Genomic DNA, 20,964 nt, shown 5'->3' on the forward strand with positions numbered 1-20,964 from the left:
AAAAAGCAGATTATCCAGTCACCATTGTTGCTTGTGGGAGTTTGCTGAGCTGCTCCACATTCTACATTACAATACTGACCGCATTTCAGAAGTACGTAATTGGCTGTAAGCACGTTGAGGGATCCGGTGATCATGGAAATCAAAGTCCTTCTTTCATTTTCATATCTCCCCTTTTTGCCCATCTGAGCTATGAGGCCCACTCACTCCCCCTCAGTCCGATTTCTGTTGAACTGCGGACTCCATAATTTCCTCCCCATGTCCACCTGTTGGTTGATGTTGATGCCAGGCCTCTTTCCTGGATAAAGCAGGAAATCTCAAATGAAAACAGAAAAATGCTGGATGAACTCAGCAGGTCTGGCAACATCTGTGAAGATAGAAACAAGGTTATGTTTCAAGTCGAGTTGACTCTTAAGAGTCATAGTAAGTCTCTTCTGAAGAAATCAAATGGACTCAAAGTTAACTATTTCTCTCTTCATAGAAGCTGCCAGATCCGCGTTTATTCAGCATTTTGTTTTCTCTATTTTTAGATGTTGTCACTCATTCCTTTAAATCTATCCCCTCCTCAAAAAAACAACCCATGGCCCCACCAACTTGGCAAACTACCCTCCCATCTCCAACCTCCTCATCCTCTCCAAAGCCCTTGAACGTGTTGCCCCTCCCAAATCCGTGCCCACCTTTTCCAGAATTCACTGTTTGAATTCTTCCAATCAGCTCTTCACCCCGCCACAGAACCAACACGGCTCTGACCAAAAATAAAGAATGACATCCTGGGGATCCCGTGATGTGAGCACGGGGACGGCTGCGTTTCTCAAGCTCTGCTCATCATGTAATCCTTTATTTTAGCCTGCTGCACATTTCATGTTGTCTTTTCCTGGGATACACGACTTGCCCCATGGCCCTGGAGGATCCTGATGTTTTGTGAATTGCAGAAGATCCTCGGTTGACCATGGTGGTCAGAGTGGGCTGGGGCGGGGATTCAACCTGCAGCGGCATTGTTGCTGGTCAGCAGGCTATCGCCTCAGCGGTACGGTGTCCATCCGGATGATGCTGCCATTGAGAATGTTGTTCTGGATGAGGATCTCAGTTCTGTGGTGCAGGTCTTCAGAGCTCTCTTTGAAGATTTTGCGAAGTATCCTTTGCGAGGCGCTTAGGAGCGTTCTTGTATTCAGAAGAGCATTTTCCCAGGTATTGGCCTGCCTTCAAGGCGTTGAGATCCTGCTACATGGTGTGTCCTTTATCCTGATGGGTTCGAGAGGCAGGGACCGGGCAAGGTGCGTCTATCAGCCGGTACCTGGCGAGAAGTGACAGAATTCCCGATTGAGTTTAAAGATTCGTGGCTGGGTGCATTAGATTTGACGGAGTATCCGATCTTGAGGGCGGAGGTCGACCTCTGGCCCTATATCATCCTATCATCAATGCTCGTCTCGATGAGTTAGAGGTGATCGAGCGGATCTCCCTGGCCAGGCCCTATGTGGGTTGATTGGGCGTCGGAGCAACAGGATGTTGGAAGTGAAGGTGCTTCGTTCGTTGGAATCTTTGAGAGATCCTGGAGTGTTTGTTGATCCAGTCTTGGCATCAGCCTTCCCAAGCAGCAGAGATGGTGTCAATATCCTGCAACTCTTCCGTAAACCTGGGGGTTGTTCTCTTGTGATTTTGTTGATTATTTATTGTTGTCTTTTCTCTTGTAAGGATGTGTGAGCCCCTCTCTGTACGAATGTATGGAATGGTGTTGGTTCTGTACTGACCCAAGACTGGGATTTTCTTGCATTGTGTGGTATATATGTGACTCCTCTTTCAAACTGGGGTTTTCACTTTTTTGTTTCTTTTCTTTTGCAAGAATGGATATAAAGAATCCTTGATTGCTTCCTGCATGGGTGAGGAGAGGAGGCTGTGGTGTCATTGGTGCCTTTGTTACTGCTAGAGATGTATATTGGTGTGCCTGAACATGGCGGGGAACATTTACCCTAAACTCTCATGGTACTTGCGAGCAGATGCGGTGTGGGGGGTTGTGCATCATTTTACCATGTTTTCATAGCTTCAGTGTTTCCCCCTTAATCTCTGGTGGACTTAGAGGTACCTGGCTATATCTTGTGATTGTATTGAACCAGTTATAATGTTCTCCTGTTCCCCTCTGTATTCATGTAATTTAAATGGTTAGGCCAGCATTTATTGCCCATCCCCAGTTACCCTTCAGAAGGTGGTGGCGAGCTGCAGTCCAAAATGTAGGTACACCCAAAGTGCTCTGAGGGAGTGCCAGGATGTTGCCCCAGCGACAGTGAAGGAACGGCCGATATATTTCCAAGTCAGGGTGGTGAGTGACTTGGAGGGGAACCTCCAGGTGGTGGGGTTCCCAGGTATCTGCTGCTCTTGTTCTTCTAGATGGTGGTGATTGTAGGTTTGGAAGATGTTGCCTAAGGAACCTTGGTGAGTTCCTGCAGTGGAGGGATTGAATGTTTGTGGGAATCAGAGGCATTGTTTTTTCTCCTTACTTACTGCTTTGCATTGGTTTTGTAATTTTGGTGCATTGTTTACAAAAATGTAAAATCCTAATAAATATACTTTTTAAAAAACTGACATCCTATGTGCCAGTCACAAAGGTAAACTTCCTCTCCTCATGCTTCTCTACCTGTTTGGTCAACCACACCATCCGTCTCCAACACCCCTCTACTGTCAGCGAGCCAGAAGATGGAATATACTTAGATTTCCAAAAAGCGTTCGATAAGGTACTGCACAAAAGGCTACTTAATAAAAAGAGCCCGTGGTGTTGGGGGAAGTATATTTGCATGGAGAGAGGATTGGCTAATTAATAGAAGATGAGTGGGATAAGAGGGGCCTTTTCAGGATGGCAAACTGCAACGAGTGGAGTGTCAAAGGATGAGTGCTGGAGCCACAATTATTTGCAATATATATATTGACTTGGACAAGGGAAGGGAATGTACTTTTGCAAAGTTCGCAGATGACACAACATCAGTTAGGAAGACAAGTGACGAGGATAACACAAAAAGTCTACAGAGGCATAGAGAAGGGTTGTGGCAAAATAATTTGCAAATGGAATATAATGTAGGAAACTGTGATGTTATGCACTTTGGTAGGAAGAATAAAGGAGCTGAATATTATTTAAATGGAGAAAGACTGCAGAAAGCTGCAGTACAGAGGGATTTGGGGTCCACGTGCATAAATCACAAAACGCTAGCATCTAAGTTCAGCAGGTGAAAGGGAAGGCAAATGGAACATTGATCTTTATTTCAAAGGGAGTGGAATATAAAAATAGGGAAGTCTTGCTAAAATTATACAAGGCACGAGTTAGACTGCACCTGGAATAGTGTGAATAATTTTGGTCCCTTATCGGAGGACAGATAGACTGGCGTTGGAAGCAGTCTAGACGAGGCTGATCCCTGGTATGGCGGGATTTTATTATGAGAGATTGAGTAGGTCAGGCCTATACCATGGAGTTCAGAAGAATAAGAGGTGACCTTATTGAGACAGATAGGATTCGCAGGGCTTGCTTGAATTGATGCTAAGAGGTTGTTTCCCTTGTGGGAGAATCTAGGACCAGAGGGCATAATGCCAGAGTATTCCAGCCCATTTAGAGGAGGAATTTCTTCCCTCAAGAGTGGAATTCTTTGTCACAGAATGCTGCAGAGGCTGGGTCCGTATATGTTTCAAGGTTGAGATAGACAGATTTTAGTCAGTAGGAGAACCAAAGGTTGCGGGGATACAGCAGGAAAGTGGAATGAAGATTGTATCAGTTCAGTCATGACCTCATTAAATGGTGGAGCTGATTTGATGGGCCGAATGGCCCACTTCTGCTCCTATGACTTGTGGTCATCAAACTGGGTGCAACTGCCCTCACCTAGTTCCATTCTTTTCTATCTAATTGCAGTCGCAGTATCATTTGCAATGGTTTATTTTCCTGCTCTTGCACCATTACCTCTGGTGTTCGCCTTTTTCTTAACTACATGCTGTCCCTTGGCAACATCATCCAAAAGTAGCATTAGTTTGCACATGTACGCTGACGACACCTAGCTCTACTCCATAACCACCGCTCAATCCTCCACTGTTGCTCAAATATTAGACTGCTTCGACTTCGTTGAAGATGAGCAGAAATTTACTACAATTAAATAACGGGAAGAAGGAAGCTATTGTCTAAGGTCCCCGCTCCTAACTCCATCCCGGAGACTCTTATTGCAACAATGGCCCTGGCAATAGTCTGGGATTAAACCATTCTGTTCACCTTGGTGTCACATTTGACCTGGAAATGAGCCTTCAACCTCATTCATGCCATCATTAAACAAACTGCCTATTTTCACCTCTGTAACATGGAGCAAAGTCACCTGTGCCAACTCATCTTCAGCTGAAAGTCCCATTCATGCTTTTGTTACCTCGATACTTGACTATTCAAATGGACCATGGAGAGCCGACTCGACCACCACTAACTCATCACGATGAGCATTGATCAGAGGACAATATAGGTCCAGTGGTTAGCACTGTTGCTTCACAGCACCAGGGTTCCAAGTTCGATTCCCGGCTTGGGTAACTATCTGCACGGAGGCTGCACGTTCTCCCCGTGTCTGCGTGGGTTTCCTCCGGGTGCTCCGGTTTCCTCCCACAAGTCCCAAAAAATACGCTGTTAGGTAATTTGGACATTCTGAATTCTCCCTCAGTGTACCCAAACAGGCGTGGGATTTTCACAGTAACTTCATTGCAATGTTAATGTAAGCCTATTTGTGACAATAATAAAGAGTATTATTGAGTCACTTTACTTTGTAAACTTGAGGTGATTAGAATTCTGCAGAAATTGCATTGATAATAATAATCACTTATTGTCACAAGTAGACTTGAATGAAGTTACTGTGAAACGCCCCTAGTTGCCACATTCTGGCGCCTGTTCAGGGAATTGAACCCGCGCTGCTGGCTTTGTTCTGCATTACAAGCCAGCTATTTAGCCCACTGTGCTAAACCAGTCCCATACTCACCGACCATGCACGTGCTCACTGACCTACACATATACATAGATACATGGAAGATATGAGCAGGAGGAGGCCTTTTGACCCTTCGAGCCTGCTGCACCATTCATAGGATCAAAAGCCTAATCCTGCTTTCTCCCCATAGCCTTTGATCCCATTCTCCCCAAGTGCTATATCCAGCCACCTCTTGAATATATTCAAAGTTTTAGCATCAACTACTTCCTGCAGCAATGAATTCCACAGGCTCACCATTCTGTGTGAAGAAATGTCTCCTTATCTCTGTCCGAAATGGTTTACCCTGAATCCTCAGACTGTGACCCCTGGTTCTGGACACACCCATCATTGGTAACATCTTCCTGCATCTACCCTGTCTAGTCCTGTTAGAATGTTATAAGTCTCTATGAGATGCCCCCTCATTCTTCTGAACTCCAGCGAGAACAATGCCAACCTAGTCAATCTCTACTCATATGACAGTCCCGCCATCCCTGGAATCAGTCTGGTAAACCTTCGCTGCACTCCCTCAAGAGCAAGAACATTCTTCCTCAGAGAAGGAGACCAAAACTGCACACAGTACTCCAGGTGTGGCCTCACCAAGGCCCTGTACAATTGCAACACATCCCTGCTTCTATACTCGAAACCTCTCGCAATGAAGGCCAACATACCATTAGCCTTTTTTACCGCCTGCTGGCTACCGCTGGGAGGCTAGGGAAATTGCAAATGCAGTAGTGATAATTTACCAAAATTCACTAGACTCTGGGGTGGTCCCGGCAGATTGGAAATTAGCAAACGTGACACCACTGTTTAAAAAAGGAGGTAGGCAGAAAGCGGGTAATTATAGGCCAGTGAGTTTAACTTCGGTAGTAGGGAAGATGCTGGAATCTATCAAGGAAGAAATAGCGAGGCATCTGGATGGAAATTGTCCCATTGGGCAGACGCAGCATGGGTTCATAAAGCGCAGGTCGTGCCTAACTAATTTAGTGGAAAATTTTTGAGGACATTACCAGTGCGGTAGATAACGGGGAGCCAATGGATGTGGTATATCTGGATTTCCAGAAAGCTTTAGACAAGGTGCCACACAAAAGGTTGCTGCATAAGATAAAGATGCATGGCATTAAGGGTAAAGTAGTAGCATGGATAGAGGATTGGTTAATTAATAGAAAGCAAAGAGTGGGGATTAATGGGTGTTTCTCTGGTTGGCAATCAGTAGCTAGGGGTGTCCCTCAGGGATCACTGTTGGGCCCACAATTGTTCACAATTTACATACTTGATTTGGAGTTGGGGGACCAAGTGCAATGTGTCCAGGTTTGCAGACGACACTAAGATGAGTGGTAAAGCAAAAAGTGCAGAGGATACTGGAAGTCTCCAGAGGGATTTGGATAGGCTAAGTGAATGGGTTAGGGTCTGGCAGATGGAATACGATGTTGACAAATGTGAGGTTATCCATTTTGGTAGGAACAACAGCAAAAGGGATTATTATTTAAATGATAAAATATTAAAACATGCTGCTGTGCAGGGAGACCTGGGTGTGCGAGTGCATGAGTCGCAAAAAGTTGGTTTACAGGTGCAACAGGTGATTAAGAAGGCAAATGGAGTTTTGTCTATCATTGCTAGAGGGATGGAGTTTAAGACTAGGGAGGTTATGCTGCAATTGAATAAGGTGTTAGTGAGGCCACACCTGGAGTATTGTGTTCAGTTTTGGTCTCCTTACCTGAGAAAGGACGTACTGGTGCTGGGGTGTGTGCAAAGGAGATTCACTAGGTTAATCCCAGATCTGAGGGGGTTGGATTACGAGGAGAGGTTGAGTAGACTGGGACTGTACTCGTTGGAATTTAGAAGGATGCGGGGGGGGGGATCTCATAGAAACATATAAAATTATGAAGGGAATAGATAGGATAGATGCGGGCAGGTTGTTTCCACTGGAGGGTGAAAGCAGAACTGGGGGGGCATAGCCTCAAAATAAGGGGAAGTAGATTTAGGACTGAGTTTAGGAGGAACTTCTTAACCCAAAGGATTGAGAATCTATGGAATTCTTGTCCAGTGAAGCAGTTGAGGCTCCTTCATTAAATGTTTTTAAGATAAAGATAGATAGTTTTTTGAAGAATAAAGGGATTAAGGGTTATGGTGTTCGAGCCAGAAAGGGAGATGTGTCCACAAAAGATCAGCCATGATCTCATTGAATGGTGGAGCAGGCTTGAGGGGCCAGATGGCCGGCTCCTGCTCCTAGTTCTTGTGTACAGCTATTTATTGGAAGTACATTTATTCATAGTAACTAAAATACAAGTTGAGCTAATATTCAGTTATATCATGGGTGGCACGGTATCAGTGGTTAGCACCGTTGCTTCACAGCGCCAGGCCCCGGGTTCGATTCCTGGCTTGGGTCACTGTCTGTGCGGATTCTGCACGCTCTCCCCGTGTCTGCGTGTGTTTCCGCCGGGCGCTCCGGTTTCCTCCCACAAGCCCCGAAAGACGTGCTTGTTAGGTGAATTGGACATTCTGAATTCTCCCTCTGTGTACCTGAACAGGCGGCGGAATGTGGCGACGAGGGGATTTTCACAGTAACTTCATTGCAGTGATAACGTAAGCCTGCTTGTGACACTAATAAAGATTATACATCACCGAACCTACCTTTGTTTTGACCAGTTGAAAAAAGTCTCTCGAGTTCCTTGTTGTTTTGCAGAATCTCTTGAATACTAGTTGCCCTTTAAAACAATCAACATATTAATGTTAGCAAGCAAAAATATCAGTAGAACCCAAGTGTATGACAATAGACTGAAGATGAAACCTCCATCAAAATGCCAGAAATACTTTTTATTTCCGAAAGGTGAAAGATGCTCTGTGCAGCCAAGATCTTTCAGAACACTGTGGTTCTATATATATATTCTAGACTGCAGTTTCCTTCACGTTGCACGGCATTTTCTGCACAGATTTGAATCTGGGCCTCTGAATTACTGGTCCCGTCACACTACTCCACTGCCTTCCTGAAGCTGAAAACCTGCATCCTGGACAGTATGTTGCCTGCCTGGTGGCATGGCCAAGATGTCACTGAGCAGTTGTAGAGGACTCTGAGGGGGAGGATGGGCAGCCAGAGGTTGTCTGTCATATTGGTACCAACAACATAGGTAGAAAGAGGGATGAGAGTCTGTACGCTGATTTTAGGGAGTTGGGGAAGAGATTGGCAAGCAGGGTTTCAATAGATAGCAATCTCTGGATTACTCCTGGTGTCATGCACTTCAGCATTAAAAAGGAATAGAGCAGATTCATGTATGGCTGCAGAATGGCTGCAGAGTTGGTGCAGGAAGATGGGCTTTTGATTCCTGAGTATTTGGGACCACTGGGGGAAGGGGAGATCTGCATAAACCAATGAACAAAGCCGGGACTATTGTCACTTTGGGGCAGTTGGCTATCAGGGGGAGCTTAAATAACTTAGCAATGGGGACGGAAACCAGGAAGCAACATTTGGAAGGATAAACGAAATGCACAAAGGATTGCAAGACCCAGTTGGCACTACAGTATGAAACTGTAAGACTTTGGATCCAGTCAGACTAAACAGCAAGATTGAATTCAAGTTTCCGGTTCATGTATGTAACTGCACCAAACTAGGGGCTGGTTTAGCACACTGGGCTAAATCGCTGGCTTTGAAAGCAGACCAAGCAGGCCAACAGCACGGTTCAATTCCCGTACCAGCCTCCCCGAACAGGCGCCGGAATGTGGCGACTAGGGGCTTTTCACAGTAACTTCATTGAAGCCTTCTTGTGACAATAAGCAATTTTCATTTTCATTTCATTTCAATTAAGGTTAGTGAGCTTCAAGAGCCACAGGCAGCCACGTGTTGTGGTGACAATAAAAATATGATTAAAAGGGGGCAGGACCAGGGACGCAATATTCTTGGATACATGGTGTACAGGAAAAACAGGGAAAGAAAGAGGGGCGGTAGTATTAAGAAAAATATTCATGTTGGGGGGAGAGGACGTCCTGGAGCAGTCAAGAACAAAATCTATTTGGTTAGTGTTAAGTTAATAGAGGTTCCATTGCATTGCTGGGCATATTCTATTACCCACCAACAGTTGGGAGAGATACAGAGGAGCAGATTGCAAGGAAATTAGAGAGGTGCAAAAGCTGGAGTAGTGACAATGGAGGACCCAATTGGAGGAAAATGTAACTGGTCTGATTAGTAAGTTTGCAGACGACACAAAGGTTGGTGGAATTGCAGATAGCGATGAGGACTGTCGGAGGATACAGCAGGATTTAGATTGTCTGGAGACTTGGGCGGAGAGATGGCAGATGGAGTTTAATCCGGACAAATGTGAGGTCATGCATTTTGGAAGGTCTAATGCAGGTAGGGAATATACAGTGAATGGTAGAACCCTCAAGAGTATTGAAAGTCAAAGAGATCTAGGAGTACAGGTCCACAGGTCATTGAAAGGGGCAACACAGGTGGAGAAGGTAGTCAAGAAGGCATACGGCATGCTTGCCTCCATTGGCCGGGGCATTGAGTATAAGAATTGGCAAGTCATGTTGCAGCTGTATAGAACCTTAGTTAGGCCACACTTGGAGTATAGTGTTCAATTCTGGTCGCCACACTACCAGAAGGATGTGGAGGCTTTAGAGAGGGCGCAGAAGAGATTTACCAGAATGTTGCCTGGTATGGAGGGCATTAGCTATGAGGAGAGGTTGTGGGGCGACTTGATAGAGGTATACAAAATTATGAGTGGGTGCCTGGAACTCGCTACCGGAGGAGGTAGTGGAAGCAGGGACGATAGTGACATTTAAGGGGCATCTTGACAAATATATGAATAGGATGGGAATAGAAGGATACGGACCCAGGAAGTGTAGAAGATTGTAGTTTAGTCGGGCAGCATGGTCGGCACGGACTTGGAGGGCCGAAGGGCCTGTTCCTGTGCTGTACATTTCTTTGTTCTTTGTTTTGTTTTGACTTAATTATCTTAATATAAACTGGAAAACCAAAAATGCAAAAGGAGGAACGAGTTTCTGAAGAAAGCTGAAAGGATTGGTTTGATGGGGTGACAGAGGATTGATGAGGATGATGCAGTTGGCGTGTGTGCAGACTCCCAACACATGTTTGATAAAGTGCCACATACTGGGTCTCATCTTTGCTGACGGGCCTATGGAATAAAGAAAGTGACAGCATGGATACAAGTCAGTTTGTCCAATGTCAGTGGTGCGAAAACATCTAGAGATCGCTGTCGAAGACAAAATTAAATCTCTTTTATTTGTATTTGTACCATTTATTGTTCTAAAATGATAAATGCCTTAATAAAATGTTTTTAAAAAAAAAATTTAAATCTCATTTTCGGGAAGGAATAGTGTGACGGGGCCAGTAATTCAGAGGCCCAGCTTCAAATCCTAACATGGCAACTAGTGAAATTTAAGTTCAATCTATAAATATGGAATTAAAAACTAGCCTAATCGTGACCATGAAACTATAGTCGTAAAAAAGCCCACCTGGTTCACTATGTCCTTCAGGAAGGACATCCACCATCCTTCTGCTCTGGCCTACAAGTGACATCGCACCTACACTAATGTGGTTGACTCTTAACTGTCCTGTGAAATGGCGAAAGTCATTCAGTTGTGTCTAACTGCTCAAAGTCTACAAAAAGGAATGAAATCGGTGGGGTGGTACGGTGGCGCAGTTGTTAGCACTTCTGCCTACGGCGCTGAGGACCCGGGTTCGATCCCGGCCCCTGGTCAGTCTGTCTGGAGTTTGCACATTCTCCCAGTGTCTGCGTCGGTTTCACCCCGACAACCCAAGATGTGCAGGTAGATGGATTGGCCACACTAAATTGCCCCTTAATTTAAAAAAAATAATTGGGTACTCTAAATTTATTTTATAAAGGAATGAAATCGGACAGATCACCCAGCGTGGAGGTAATAATTTCTGGATTACAACCTGAGCCACAAGCTCATTGGCACAGGATCAATAAGATTAAGGAGGTAAGCGTGTGTTTCAAAGGTTGGTGAGGAGAAAATGGGTAAGAATTAATGGGACATGGCACCAGTAATGGGGAAGGAGGAAGCTGTTCCGATGGGACCATTTTCACCTGAAACAGAATCACATAACTAGGGCTGCAGATAGGGCTTTAAACTCAACAGTGGGAGGAAAGATTCCAGAACAAGTAAGAGAACACAGTATAGAAAGCGGCAGGAATCTAACTTCAGGCACAGCAGAAAAGGGAACTGGGAGAAGGGGGCTGGGTTAATGTAGGACTGAAGGTGTTGTACCGAAATGCGCGCAGTATACGAAACAAGGTAAATAAGCTTAGACCAGAAGACACAAGAGCAGAATTAGGCCACTCGGCCCATCGAGTCTGCTCCGCCATTCAATCATAGCTGATATTTCTCTCATCCCCATTCTCTTGCCTTCTCTCCATAACCCCGGAACTCATATTAATCAAGAACCTGTCTATCTGCCTTAAAGACACTCTGATTTGGCCTCCACAGCCTTCTGCGGCAAAGTGTTCCACAGATTCACCACCCTCTGGCTGAAGAAATTTCTCCTCATTTCTGTTTTAAAGGATCGTCCCTTTAGTCTGAGATTGTGTCTTCTGCTTCTAGTTTTTCCAACAAGTGGAAACATCCTCTCCACGTCCACTCTATACGAGGCCTCGCAGTATCCTGTAAGTTTCAATAAGATCCCCCCATATCTTTCTAAACTCCAACGAGTACAGACACAGAGTCCTCAAGCATTCCTCATACGACACCCTGAAGGTCTCCACTGGAGTGGAGCTGTCCTTGGATTGGATTTGTTTATTGTCACGTGTACCGAGATAGTGAAAAGAATTGTTCTGCATACAGTCCAGACAGATCATTCCATCCAAGAAAAAAAAACATACATAAATATACAATGTAAATACATAGGCACAGGCAACGAGTGTGCATACAGAACAGTACAACTCAGTAGAGATTGTGTGAGAAGAGATCAGATCAGTCCGTAAGAAGGTCATTCAGGAGTTTGGTAACAGCGGGGAAGAAGCTGTTTTTGAACCTGTTAGTGCGTGTTCTCAGACTTTTGTATCTCTTGCCCGAAGAAAAAGTTGGAAGAGAGAATAACCTGGGTGGGAGGGATCTTTGATTATGCTGCCCGCTTTCCCCAGGCAGCGGGAGGTGTAGACAGAGTCAATGGATGGGAGGTGGGTTTGTGTGATGGACTGGGCGGTGTTCACGACTCTCTGAAGTTTCTTGCGGTCTTGGGCCGAGCAGTTGCCATACCAGGCTGTGATGCAGCCCGATAGGATGCTTTCTATGTTGCATCTGTACAAGTTGGGAAGAGTCAATGTGGGTATACCAAATTCTCTTAGTTTCCTGAGGAAGTATAGGCGCTGTTGTTCTTTCTTGGTCATAGCCTCAACGTGGGTGGACCAGGACAGATTGTTGATGTGCACACCTACGAATTTGAAGCTGGCAACCATTTCCACCTCGGCACCATTGATGCAGACAGGCGTGCATACGATACTTTGCTTCCTGAAGTCAATCAACAGCTCTTTAGAGGGAGAGATTGTTGTCATTACACCACTCCACTAGGTTCTCTACCTCCCTCCTGTACTCTAACTCATCGTTGTTCGCAATCCAACCCACTACGGTCGTGTCATCAGCAAACTTGTAGATGGAGTTGGAGCCAATGTACAGGGATTATAGTAGGGGGCTAAGTACGCAGCGTTGCGGGGTCCCGCTATTGAGGACTATCGTGGAGGTGTTTCATTTTCATTTGTTGTTTATCCTTACTGATTATGGTCTATGGATCAGGAAGTTGAGGATCCAGTTACAGAGGGAGGAGCCAAGTCCTAAGTTTTGGAGCATTGATATGAACTTTACTGGGATTATGGTATTGAAAGCGGAGCTGTAGTCAATAAATAGGAGTCTGATGTAGGAGTCCTTGTTGTTGAGATGCTCTAGGGATGAGTGTAGGGCCAGGGAGATGGTGTCTGCAATGGACCGGTTGTGGCGGTATGCGAAATGCAATGGATCAAAGCATTCTGGGACTATGGAGTTGATGCGTCTCATGATCAACCTCTCGAAGCACTTCATAATGATAGATGTCGGGGCTCCTGGACGACAGTCGATGAAGCACCTGGTTCGTCTTTGGCACCGGTACGATGGTGATCTTCTTGAAGCAGGTGGGAACCCCAGAACGGAGTAGGGAGAGGTTGAAGATGTCCATGAGTTGGTCTGCACAGGATCTAAGTGCACGACCAGGGACCCCGTCCGGACCCGTCGCCTTCCGAGGGTTCACTTTCAAGAAGGCCGATCTGACCTGTGACGGTAGGTTGGGTGTGTCCGAGGTTGCTGAGTTGACGACGGTCTGATAGTTTCCTGGTCGAACTGAGGATAGAATGCGTGGCGTTCATCAAGGAGGGATGTGCTGCTGCTGGATATTCCACTTAGCTTTGCTTTGTGCCCGTTATGTTGTTTAAGTTTTGCCACAACCGACGAGAGCCAGTGATGTTAGTCTGTGACTCTAGCTTAGTCTGGTACTGTCTCCTGGCATCCCTGATGACTTTGCGGAGGTCGTACCTGGATTTCTTGGATAGGTCACGGTCTTGAACGCCTCAGACCTGCCCTTCAGTAGGGAGCGAATCTCCCGATTAAACCATGGTTTCCAGTTGGGGAATGTATGTACTACCTTCTTTGGCATGCAGTGTTCTTCACACTTGCTTATGAAGTCTCTGACGGTGGTGACATACTCGTTTAGGTTGGTCGCCGAGTTCTTGAATATGGACCAGTCCACTGACTCCAAGCAACCCTGTCGGAGCTCTTCTGTTGCTTCGGACCAGCACTGCAGCACCTTCTTAACAGGATTCTCCCGCTTAGGGTTCTGCTTGAATGGCAGGAGAAGGAACACAGTCTTATGACCCGATTTTCGGAAGTTCAGTTGAGGGATGGATCGGTCGCCGTCCTTGATGTTTTCAATGCTCGAGTGTCAGGGCCCCTGGTGGGACAGAAGGTGTGTTGGTGGAATTTCGGCAGTAAATTCTTGAGGTTAATTACCGGACAAGGGGGAAACTACAACCTCTGATGCCTCAGGCCCAGAACCAAGACCACCCCACCTGTCATTGAGCTGCAGTACGCAGGCGATGCCTGTGCTCGCACACAGAGGCTGAGCTCCAGACCACCATTAACGCATTCATCGAGGCAGAAGAAAGGGACTCAGACCAAACACACAGAAAACAAAGATTCTCTACCAGCCCACTCCTGCCACATAAAACTCCCCCCGACACGGTGGATCATTTCCCATATCTCGGGAGCCTCCACTCGGTGCGAGCAGACATTTCGTCGACAAGAACCAGCATCAACTCCAGTGTGCCGGTGCAGTCTTCTGACGCCTGAGAAAAAGAGTACTCGAAGACCGAGACCTCAAAATCCAGCACCAAGCTCACGGTCTCCAGAGCAGCCGTGGTCCCCGCCCTCCTGTACACATCGGAATCATGGACAAGGTATAACAGAAACCTCAAATCCCGGGAGGGATATCACCAATGTTGCCTCCGCAAAATCCTGCAACTCTACTGGCAGGATAGATGTACCAACGTGAGCGTCCTCTCCCAGACCAATATCCCCAGTATCGAAGCACTGGCCACGTTCAACCAGCTGAGATGGGTGGGCCATATTGTCCGCATGCCCAACACAAGACTCCTGAAACAAGTGCTCTATTCCGAGCTCCGTAATGGCAAACGATCACTAGGAGGACAGAGGAAATGCTACAAGGACACTCTGAAAGCTCCCTAAATAAACGCAACATCCCCACCGACACCTGGGAATAGTTTGCCTTAGAATGTACAAACTGGAGAAAGAGCATCTGCGAAGGTGCCAATCACCTCAAGCGTCACAGGGTGGAGCACGCGGAGGCCAAGCGTAAACAGCTGACGGAGAGCTCAGAATCCAGAGCGTCCCACCCCAGAAAGGAGTAGTCAATTACATTTTCTGTCTGTTTAGTTATAATACTGTACATAATAAAAGGTTACTTGTGCTTAAGTTACAAACACAGTCAGTTAATTGGGATCAACCAAAGACCTCAGATATTTTAAATAAAATCTAATCTCATCTGTTTTGGAACTCCAGGTAAAATGGGGCTGGAATTTGTTATGGGCCAGGGTTTAGAAAACTCCAAAGTATATCATGGAGTTCACCTGACCTACACCCGATTATGGATTTTGGTTACGATGAGCACAAGGGCCTGTCTTTCAGGCGTGATTCAACAGAGGCCTTCAGCACTTTGAAACAAAAACAAAGTTTATTCTACGAACTCAGTTAACATTTCTAGAAACACGCACAATAAGCATTTTTATCAACTACAAACATAAATACCCCACACAGCTACAGTTCTCTCTCTCTTTACATATACATATATATAAAACCCTTAATAACTTCCGTTTCAACTGTTTCAATTTGATAACATCCAATAAACCAGAAAAAACCCTTTTTACCAAAACAGTAGGTTTGAATTCTTTCCAGAAAACAGGTATCACTGTTAAATTGTCAAGTAATCTGGACACCTTTTAACATGCAGAGAGAAACAAGAGAAGCCTTCTTTGTCTGAATCCAGCTTCCAACCTTGTAAACCAAAAGTAAAACTCAGTGCCACAGCCAGCTCCCAGCTCAAAACGAAAGTAAAACCCAGAGCCACAGTTCCTAGCTCCACCCACACAATGATATCACTGAAGCCATTTGATAAGAGACACATTTTTTTAAAGAGACAATCCCATGACAAATTGACCACGCACTAAACTCTGCTTCCCATATCATCTTCCCATTCACCTATTATTCTTGTGCTCCCCGACCTACATTGTTCCCAGTGAAAAATCGTCATTTAAACATTCTCATCCTTGTTTCCAAACTCATCCCATGGCGTTGCTCTTCCCTATATATGCAATCCCCTGTGCGTCCCGCAATCTTCCGAGATAATCTGCATTCATTTAACTGTGGGCGCGAGCATCCGATTTTAATTGCTCCATCGCAGATGTTTCTCCTCGTGGGAGAGTCAAGGACCAGAGGGCACTGTCTCAGTATTAAATGAGCACCCCTTTATGCCGGGATGAGGAGGAATTTCCTCTGAGAGTTGAGTGTCTTTGGAACACCTCGTCACAGAGAGCTGTGGGGGCAGAGTCTTTGTGCTTATTTACGGCTGAGATAGATAGATTCTTGATCAGTAAGGGAAACAAAGGTTACAGGGAAAGTCAGGAAAGTGGACGTGAGCAATGCCGGATCAGCCATGATCCGTGTGAATGGCGGAACAGGCCCGAGGAGCCGAACGGCCTACTCCTGTTCCTCTTTCTCCTGGCCTAATGGATGGCCTTCAGTCACCCCGGTGCCAGGGTTCCTGAATACCCTCCCTGCACCACTACCTCACTCTACTCCTTTATAACACTTCTAAAAACCTACCTCTCTGACAAAGATTTTGGTCAACTGGCCCAATATTTCCTCATATACCTCAGTGCAATACTTTGTTGTATAATGCTCCTGCGAAACTACTTGGGACGTTTCATTACTTGAAATGCACAATATAAATGCAAAGTGCTGCTGTTGACATATCACTGAAGCTAAAGCTGGAGCACTGACGACAAACTCTGGACATTATCACTCCGAGAAGTGTGTCAAGGCCTTTAAAATGGTACAATGGCGGTTTACTAGATGATAATGTGGCATGATTGGAGGAGCTGGGATAGTTTATCTCGGAGCAGGGACATTCAGGGGAACCCGATACTGATATCCAAAATTATGAGAAATTTATCAGAGCCAGTCAGGAGACAGATGATTTTGATAAGTGGATCCATATCCAGAAGTCACAAATTTCAAACAACTGGCAAAACGAGGAAAAGGGGGAAAAAGGAGAAGAATTTGTCACAGAGGTTGGTTAAGATCTGGAATCTATAACCTGGAAGAATGGTAGATGCAGATTCCATTACGACTTCCAAAATGCAATTAAATGTTAACTTGAAGATGACTCATTGCAGGTTTACGGGATAAAGTTGGGTTTGGGACTAAACTACACAGTTCTTTCCACAAGAAAAAAGCGGGTACGGGCTCGACAGTCTGAATGGCTTCCTCCTGTGCTGTAAGTTTCGAGCATTCTCCATCGCCCCTTTACTTTAAAATGTGTTCCCAGAGCAAACTCAGGAACACATCTCAACTGGCACGAGGAAATGGAATCGAATCAAATCTACTCCCCAAGCATTTCTTCAAATTCAGATCATTTTAGCAAATGCAAGCACAAAAATGTCAACCTTTCCAGCATTTTGAAGAGCATGCTTCACATTCCTTGTTGTCTAACCGGAGGAAATTTTGGTTTAGCAACAACTTATCAAGCATCAACATCAGTATTATAAAATTGTTCTGACCCATTACAGTTTACTACACGCACAACTCACTTTGACAAAACTGAGCAAGAGCAGGAGCCATTCCACGTTAAATCATGTTAGGGGGCTGTTTAGCACAGGGCTAAATCACTGGCTTTGAAAGCAGATCAAGGCAGGCCAGCAGCACGGTTCAATTCCCGTACCAGCCTCCCGAACAGGCGCCGGAATGTGGCGACTAGGGGCTTTTCACAGTAACCTCATTTGAAGCCTAGTGACAATAAGCGATTTTCATTTTCATTTCTAATATAAAAACCTAAGTTTATGCTAATATTTTTTAACAATGATCGACTGGACAGAAAAGGTTTCTGGAATTTTATAAATATGTTTGAACGTAACAATCCCGTCCAGCTTTTACAAATCTAATTTAATTCTGTAAAATATGTTCTACGCGATAAACAAATTAAACACATATACATTAGCATCCAAATTCTCACCTTCCTGGTAAACTTGTGCTTGGTGTTATGAATGCCATAGGATCAATACCAGCAAGTTGTGCCATCTGACTTTGTCCTAGTCCACTAAGAGCTGGAATGTTCATAGGTGGTACTGGTGATGAAGTTAAGTTTGGTAGGGACAAATTGGGAATTGTGCAGGCAACTTGACCTGGGATGTTCAGAGGTGGTGCTATCAATGAAGTTAAATATTGAAGGAATAAATTGGGAAATGCACCAAGAACTGGTGGTGGGATGTTTGTATGAGAAAATGGTGTAGAACCAGCTGAAGGGAGTGATGGTGGTGGGAAAGGTGGTGGTGGGAAAGGTGGAAAGGTTGCCCGTGAAGGAAGATTTATAGGCGCCGAAATCCTCTGCTGGATCTGCACTGGAATTGGTGCTTTTCAAAGAAAAAGAAAAAAAAGTGATTGTAGGATTTAAATGCAAAGTTGACCAAATATAATTTGAATTATATAATGGTTCTTGCGAATACATTAAAATATTCCAACAATTTCATGTAAATAATCCTTTCAAACTGTTCAAAGAAATAAACCTCTTAGCTCATCACTATAACTTACCTTGGTTTATACACTCAAAGACTACCTGACAATTCAAACATAGCGAATGTGTAAACACTCACTGATATGCTAAGCAAATAAATTCAATGACACACTTCCACAAACACAGATCACGGGCTAGATATAAAAGAACAAAGAAAAGTACAGCACAGGAACAGGCCCTTCGGCCCTCCAAGCCTGTGCCGACCATACTGCCCGTCTGAACTAAAATCTTCTACACTTCCGGGGTCCGTATCCCTCTATTCCCATCCTATTCATGTATTTGTCAAGATGCCCCTTAAACGTCACTGATTCCTGCGGAACACCACTAGCATAGCCTCCAATCAGAAAAGCACCCTTCCATTGCTACTCTCTGCCTTCTATGACCTAGCCAGTTCTGTATCCATCTTGCTAGCTCACCTCTGATCCCCTGTGACTTCACCTTTTGTACCAGACTGCCATGAGGGACCTTGTCATATCTGGCATTAGTGCAACTGGGAACACCCTGCGCAGAAAAAGTCAATCTCACCTGATAGCTATGTCGAGGTTATAATATTAAATGTTTAAAACTTCATTTGATTTTACCAGCATTAACCCAATATGCCAAGTTTGCTCCCAAGGGATTGAGAAACGGAAAGTAAATTAGCAAGTGAATTTTCAAAGAAAGCTATTTCCGTGGTCTACGAAGTCATGCTGCTTAGGGAAGAGAAAATCGTTCCTGCATTTCACCAGCTCTTAAACACAACAGTTTTTAAAAAATGGGCTCCAAATGTACACAGAAGTTTAATTAGAATGAAATTCTTTGCATAAATCCAATCCTGACTGAATTTCTCGGAAAAGGTATTCTGGAGTATGGACGGACATTTAAGATAGTGAATGTATCACGGATTTACGTTTAGCTATTTTAGCGTGTAAATTGAGAGTGCACAAGTTCCATAACACTAATTCTATATGGGACCATTTATTAATAGTTTGGCAGATTTCTTTCTCTAGGAGACAAAATATGCAATAAGTCAAATTCATTTGTACTTCAAGAAATTTGGTTGTTGGGTTCATAAACCAATCATTTTTCTCATCCATTTATGCTCTAAATTACATATTTTCATTTTCCAAATAAGTACTATCAAAATTTTCAAATTATTTATGATCACTTATTGACTATTAGACAATGAAACATAATTGCAAATTTCCACTTTCTTCTGAGTCACAGATGTTGATGCAGATTTGGCTCCACAGTATTCAATAACAACAGATGACTGTGGAATTGAGTAACCCACATGGGTAAAGAAACAACCTCCATGGCTCAACGTCATCCAGAGAGCAGCTGTACAAAAAGGGGAAATACCAGGGTTATACCCTCCACCTTTCTTAGTTTAATGATCCTAGTTAGAGAAAACACACTCTGGTGCAGTTGGCTTAAGCATCTGATCAAGGGCAAAATTAGTCAATGCTCCAACTCTGAATCAATATCCTGCAGCACGTGTTACAGCAGCAGGGTGCCGGATTTTGCTCCCAGTACTAAATAGCCGTCAGTAGGCAATGATCACCCAGAAATAATAACCATTTGGGCAATTCAATAATAGTCAGCAGTTTCTATGGAAACCATGGGCAGCAAGCTGCCAATGCCTGCACGATAGGGGGAATGATTAGTGAGTGGATACCCACGAGCAGGACACAAAACAATGGTATGAGAATATTCAAGTGGGTCAAACATACCTGCATAATCTTCTTCTAATGTATTCATAGTAATACCAGGAGTAAATGCATGATTCTTCGTTAAATGCAACTTTGATTTTTCCATTGCTGTAAAGAAAACAATATTGTACTGATGAATCAGGCACCTTTAATAGTCAGCGAAATACAACCAACAATGCATAACTAATCCCACTTCCCTACTCTTTCCCTGTACGGTTGCCTAAGCTTCAAACGTACCGACTTGCCCCTCAAGATGCCATCACCTCGACTGTGCTTCATCAAATCCCTCAATTCTGAGCATATCTATCAGATCGCAATCTCTTTTCAGTTTCAGTTTATCTGACCTTTCTTCACATCTTCATTCCTGGAATCACCTAAATGAATCAATACTGCACCTTCTCCAAGGTTTGTCCTCCTTCCTGAAGCAAAGTACCCTCAGCCAAACACAACATTCTAAATGTGTCAGCTTTGACTCACTCGTGACACTTTCGCATCTGGATCAGGTTATTGGTTCAGATCCTACTCCAGAGACTTCAGCACATAACCAGGCTGACAAATGAATGGATCATCCCTGGCTAGAGTACTGGGGAACTCTGCACTATTGTACAAGGAGTCAAAATAAGGTCCCTTCTGCAATCAAGTGGTGACTCTGTGGAACTCTTTGCCGCACAAGGCTTTGAGGCCAAATCACCGATTGTCTTTAAGACAGAGATAGATATGTTCTTAATTAATAAGGGGATCAGGGGTTATGGGGAGAAGGCAGAAGAATGGGGATGATAAAAGTATCAGCCATGATTGAATGGCGGAGCAGACCCGGTGGGCTGAGTGGCCTAATTCTGCTCCTATATCTTATGGTCTTAAGAGCAAGATAGATCTCCCTGTCCTGGGTATTGTATAACCCTGAACATCACCAAAAATAGATTACCTGGAGATTACCCACTTGCAGCAG

At 44.6% G+C, this 20,964-nt stretch overlaps 1 protein-coding gene across 4 annotated transcripts in view; it reads right to left on the minus strand.

Annotated features, from left to right (window-relative positions):
* Window positions 1-20,964, minus strand: part of LOC140393643 (uncharacterized) — a 411,041-nt gene that overhangs the window by 5,293 nt on the left and 384,784 nt on the right. For all 4 annotated transcript variants that reach the window (XM_072479920.1, XM_072479921.1, XM_072479919.1 and 1 more), the window contains exons 5-7: window positions 20,037-20,123; window positions 17,767-18,163; window positions 7,593-7,666 (exon numbers count right to left, since the gene is read on the minus strand). In XM_072479920.1, the coding sequence (XP_072336021.1) occupies window positions 7,593-7,666; window positions 17,767-18,163; window positions 20,037-20,123 (558 nt within the window). The remainder of the gene's footprint in view (window positions 1-7,592; window positions 7,667-17,766; window positions 18,164-20,036; window positions 20,124-20,964) is intronic.

This window comes from Scyliorhinus torazame, chromosome 17 (genome assembly GCF_047496885.1).
Source record: "Scyliorhinus torazame isolate Kashiwa2021f chromosome 17, sScyTor2.1, whole genome shotgun sequence".
Taxonomy (NCBI): Eukaryota; Metazoa; Chordata; class Chondrichthyes; order Carcharhiniformes; family Scyliorhinidae; genus Scyliorhinus; species Scyliorhinus torazame.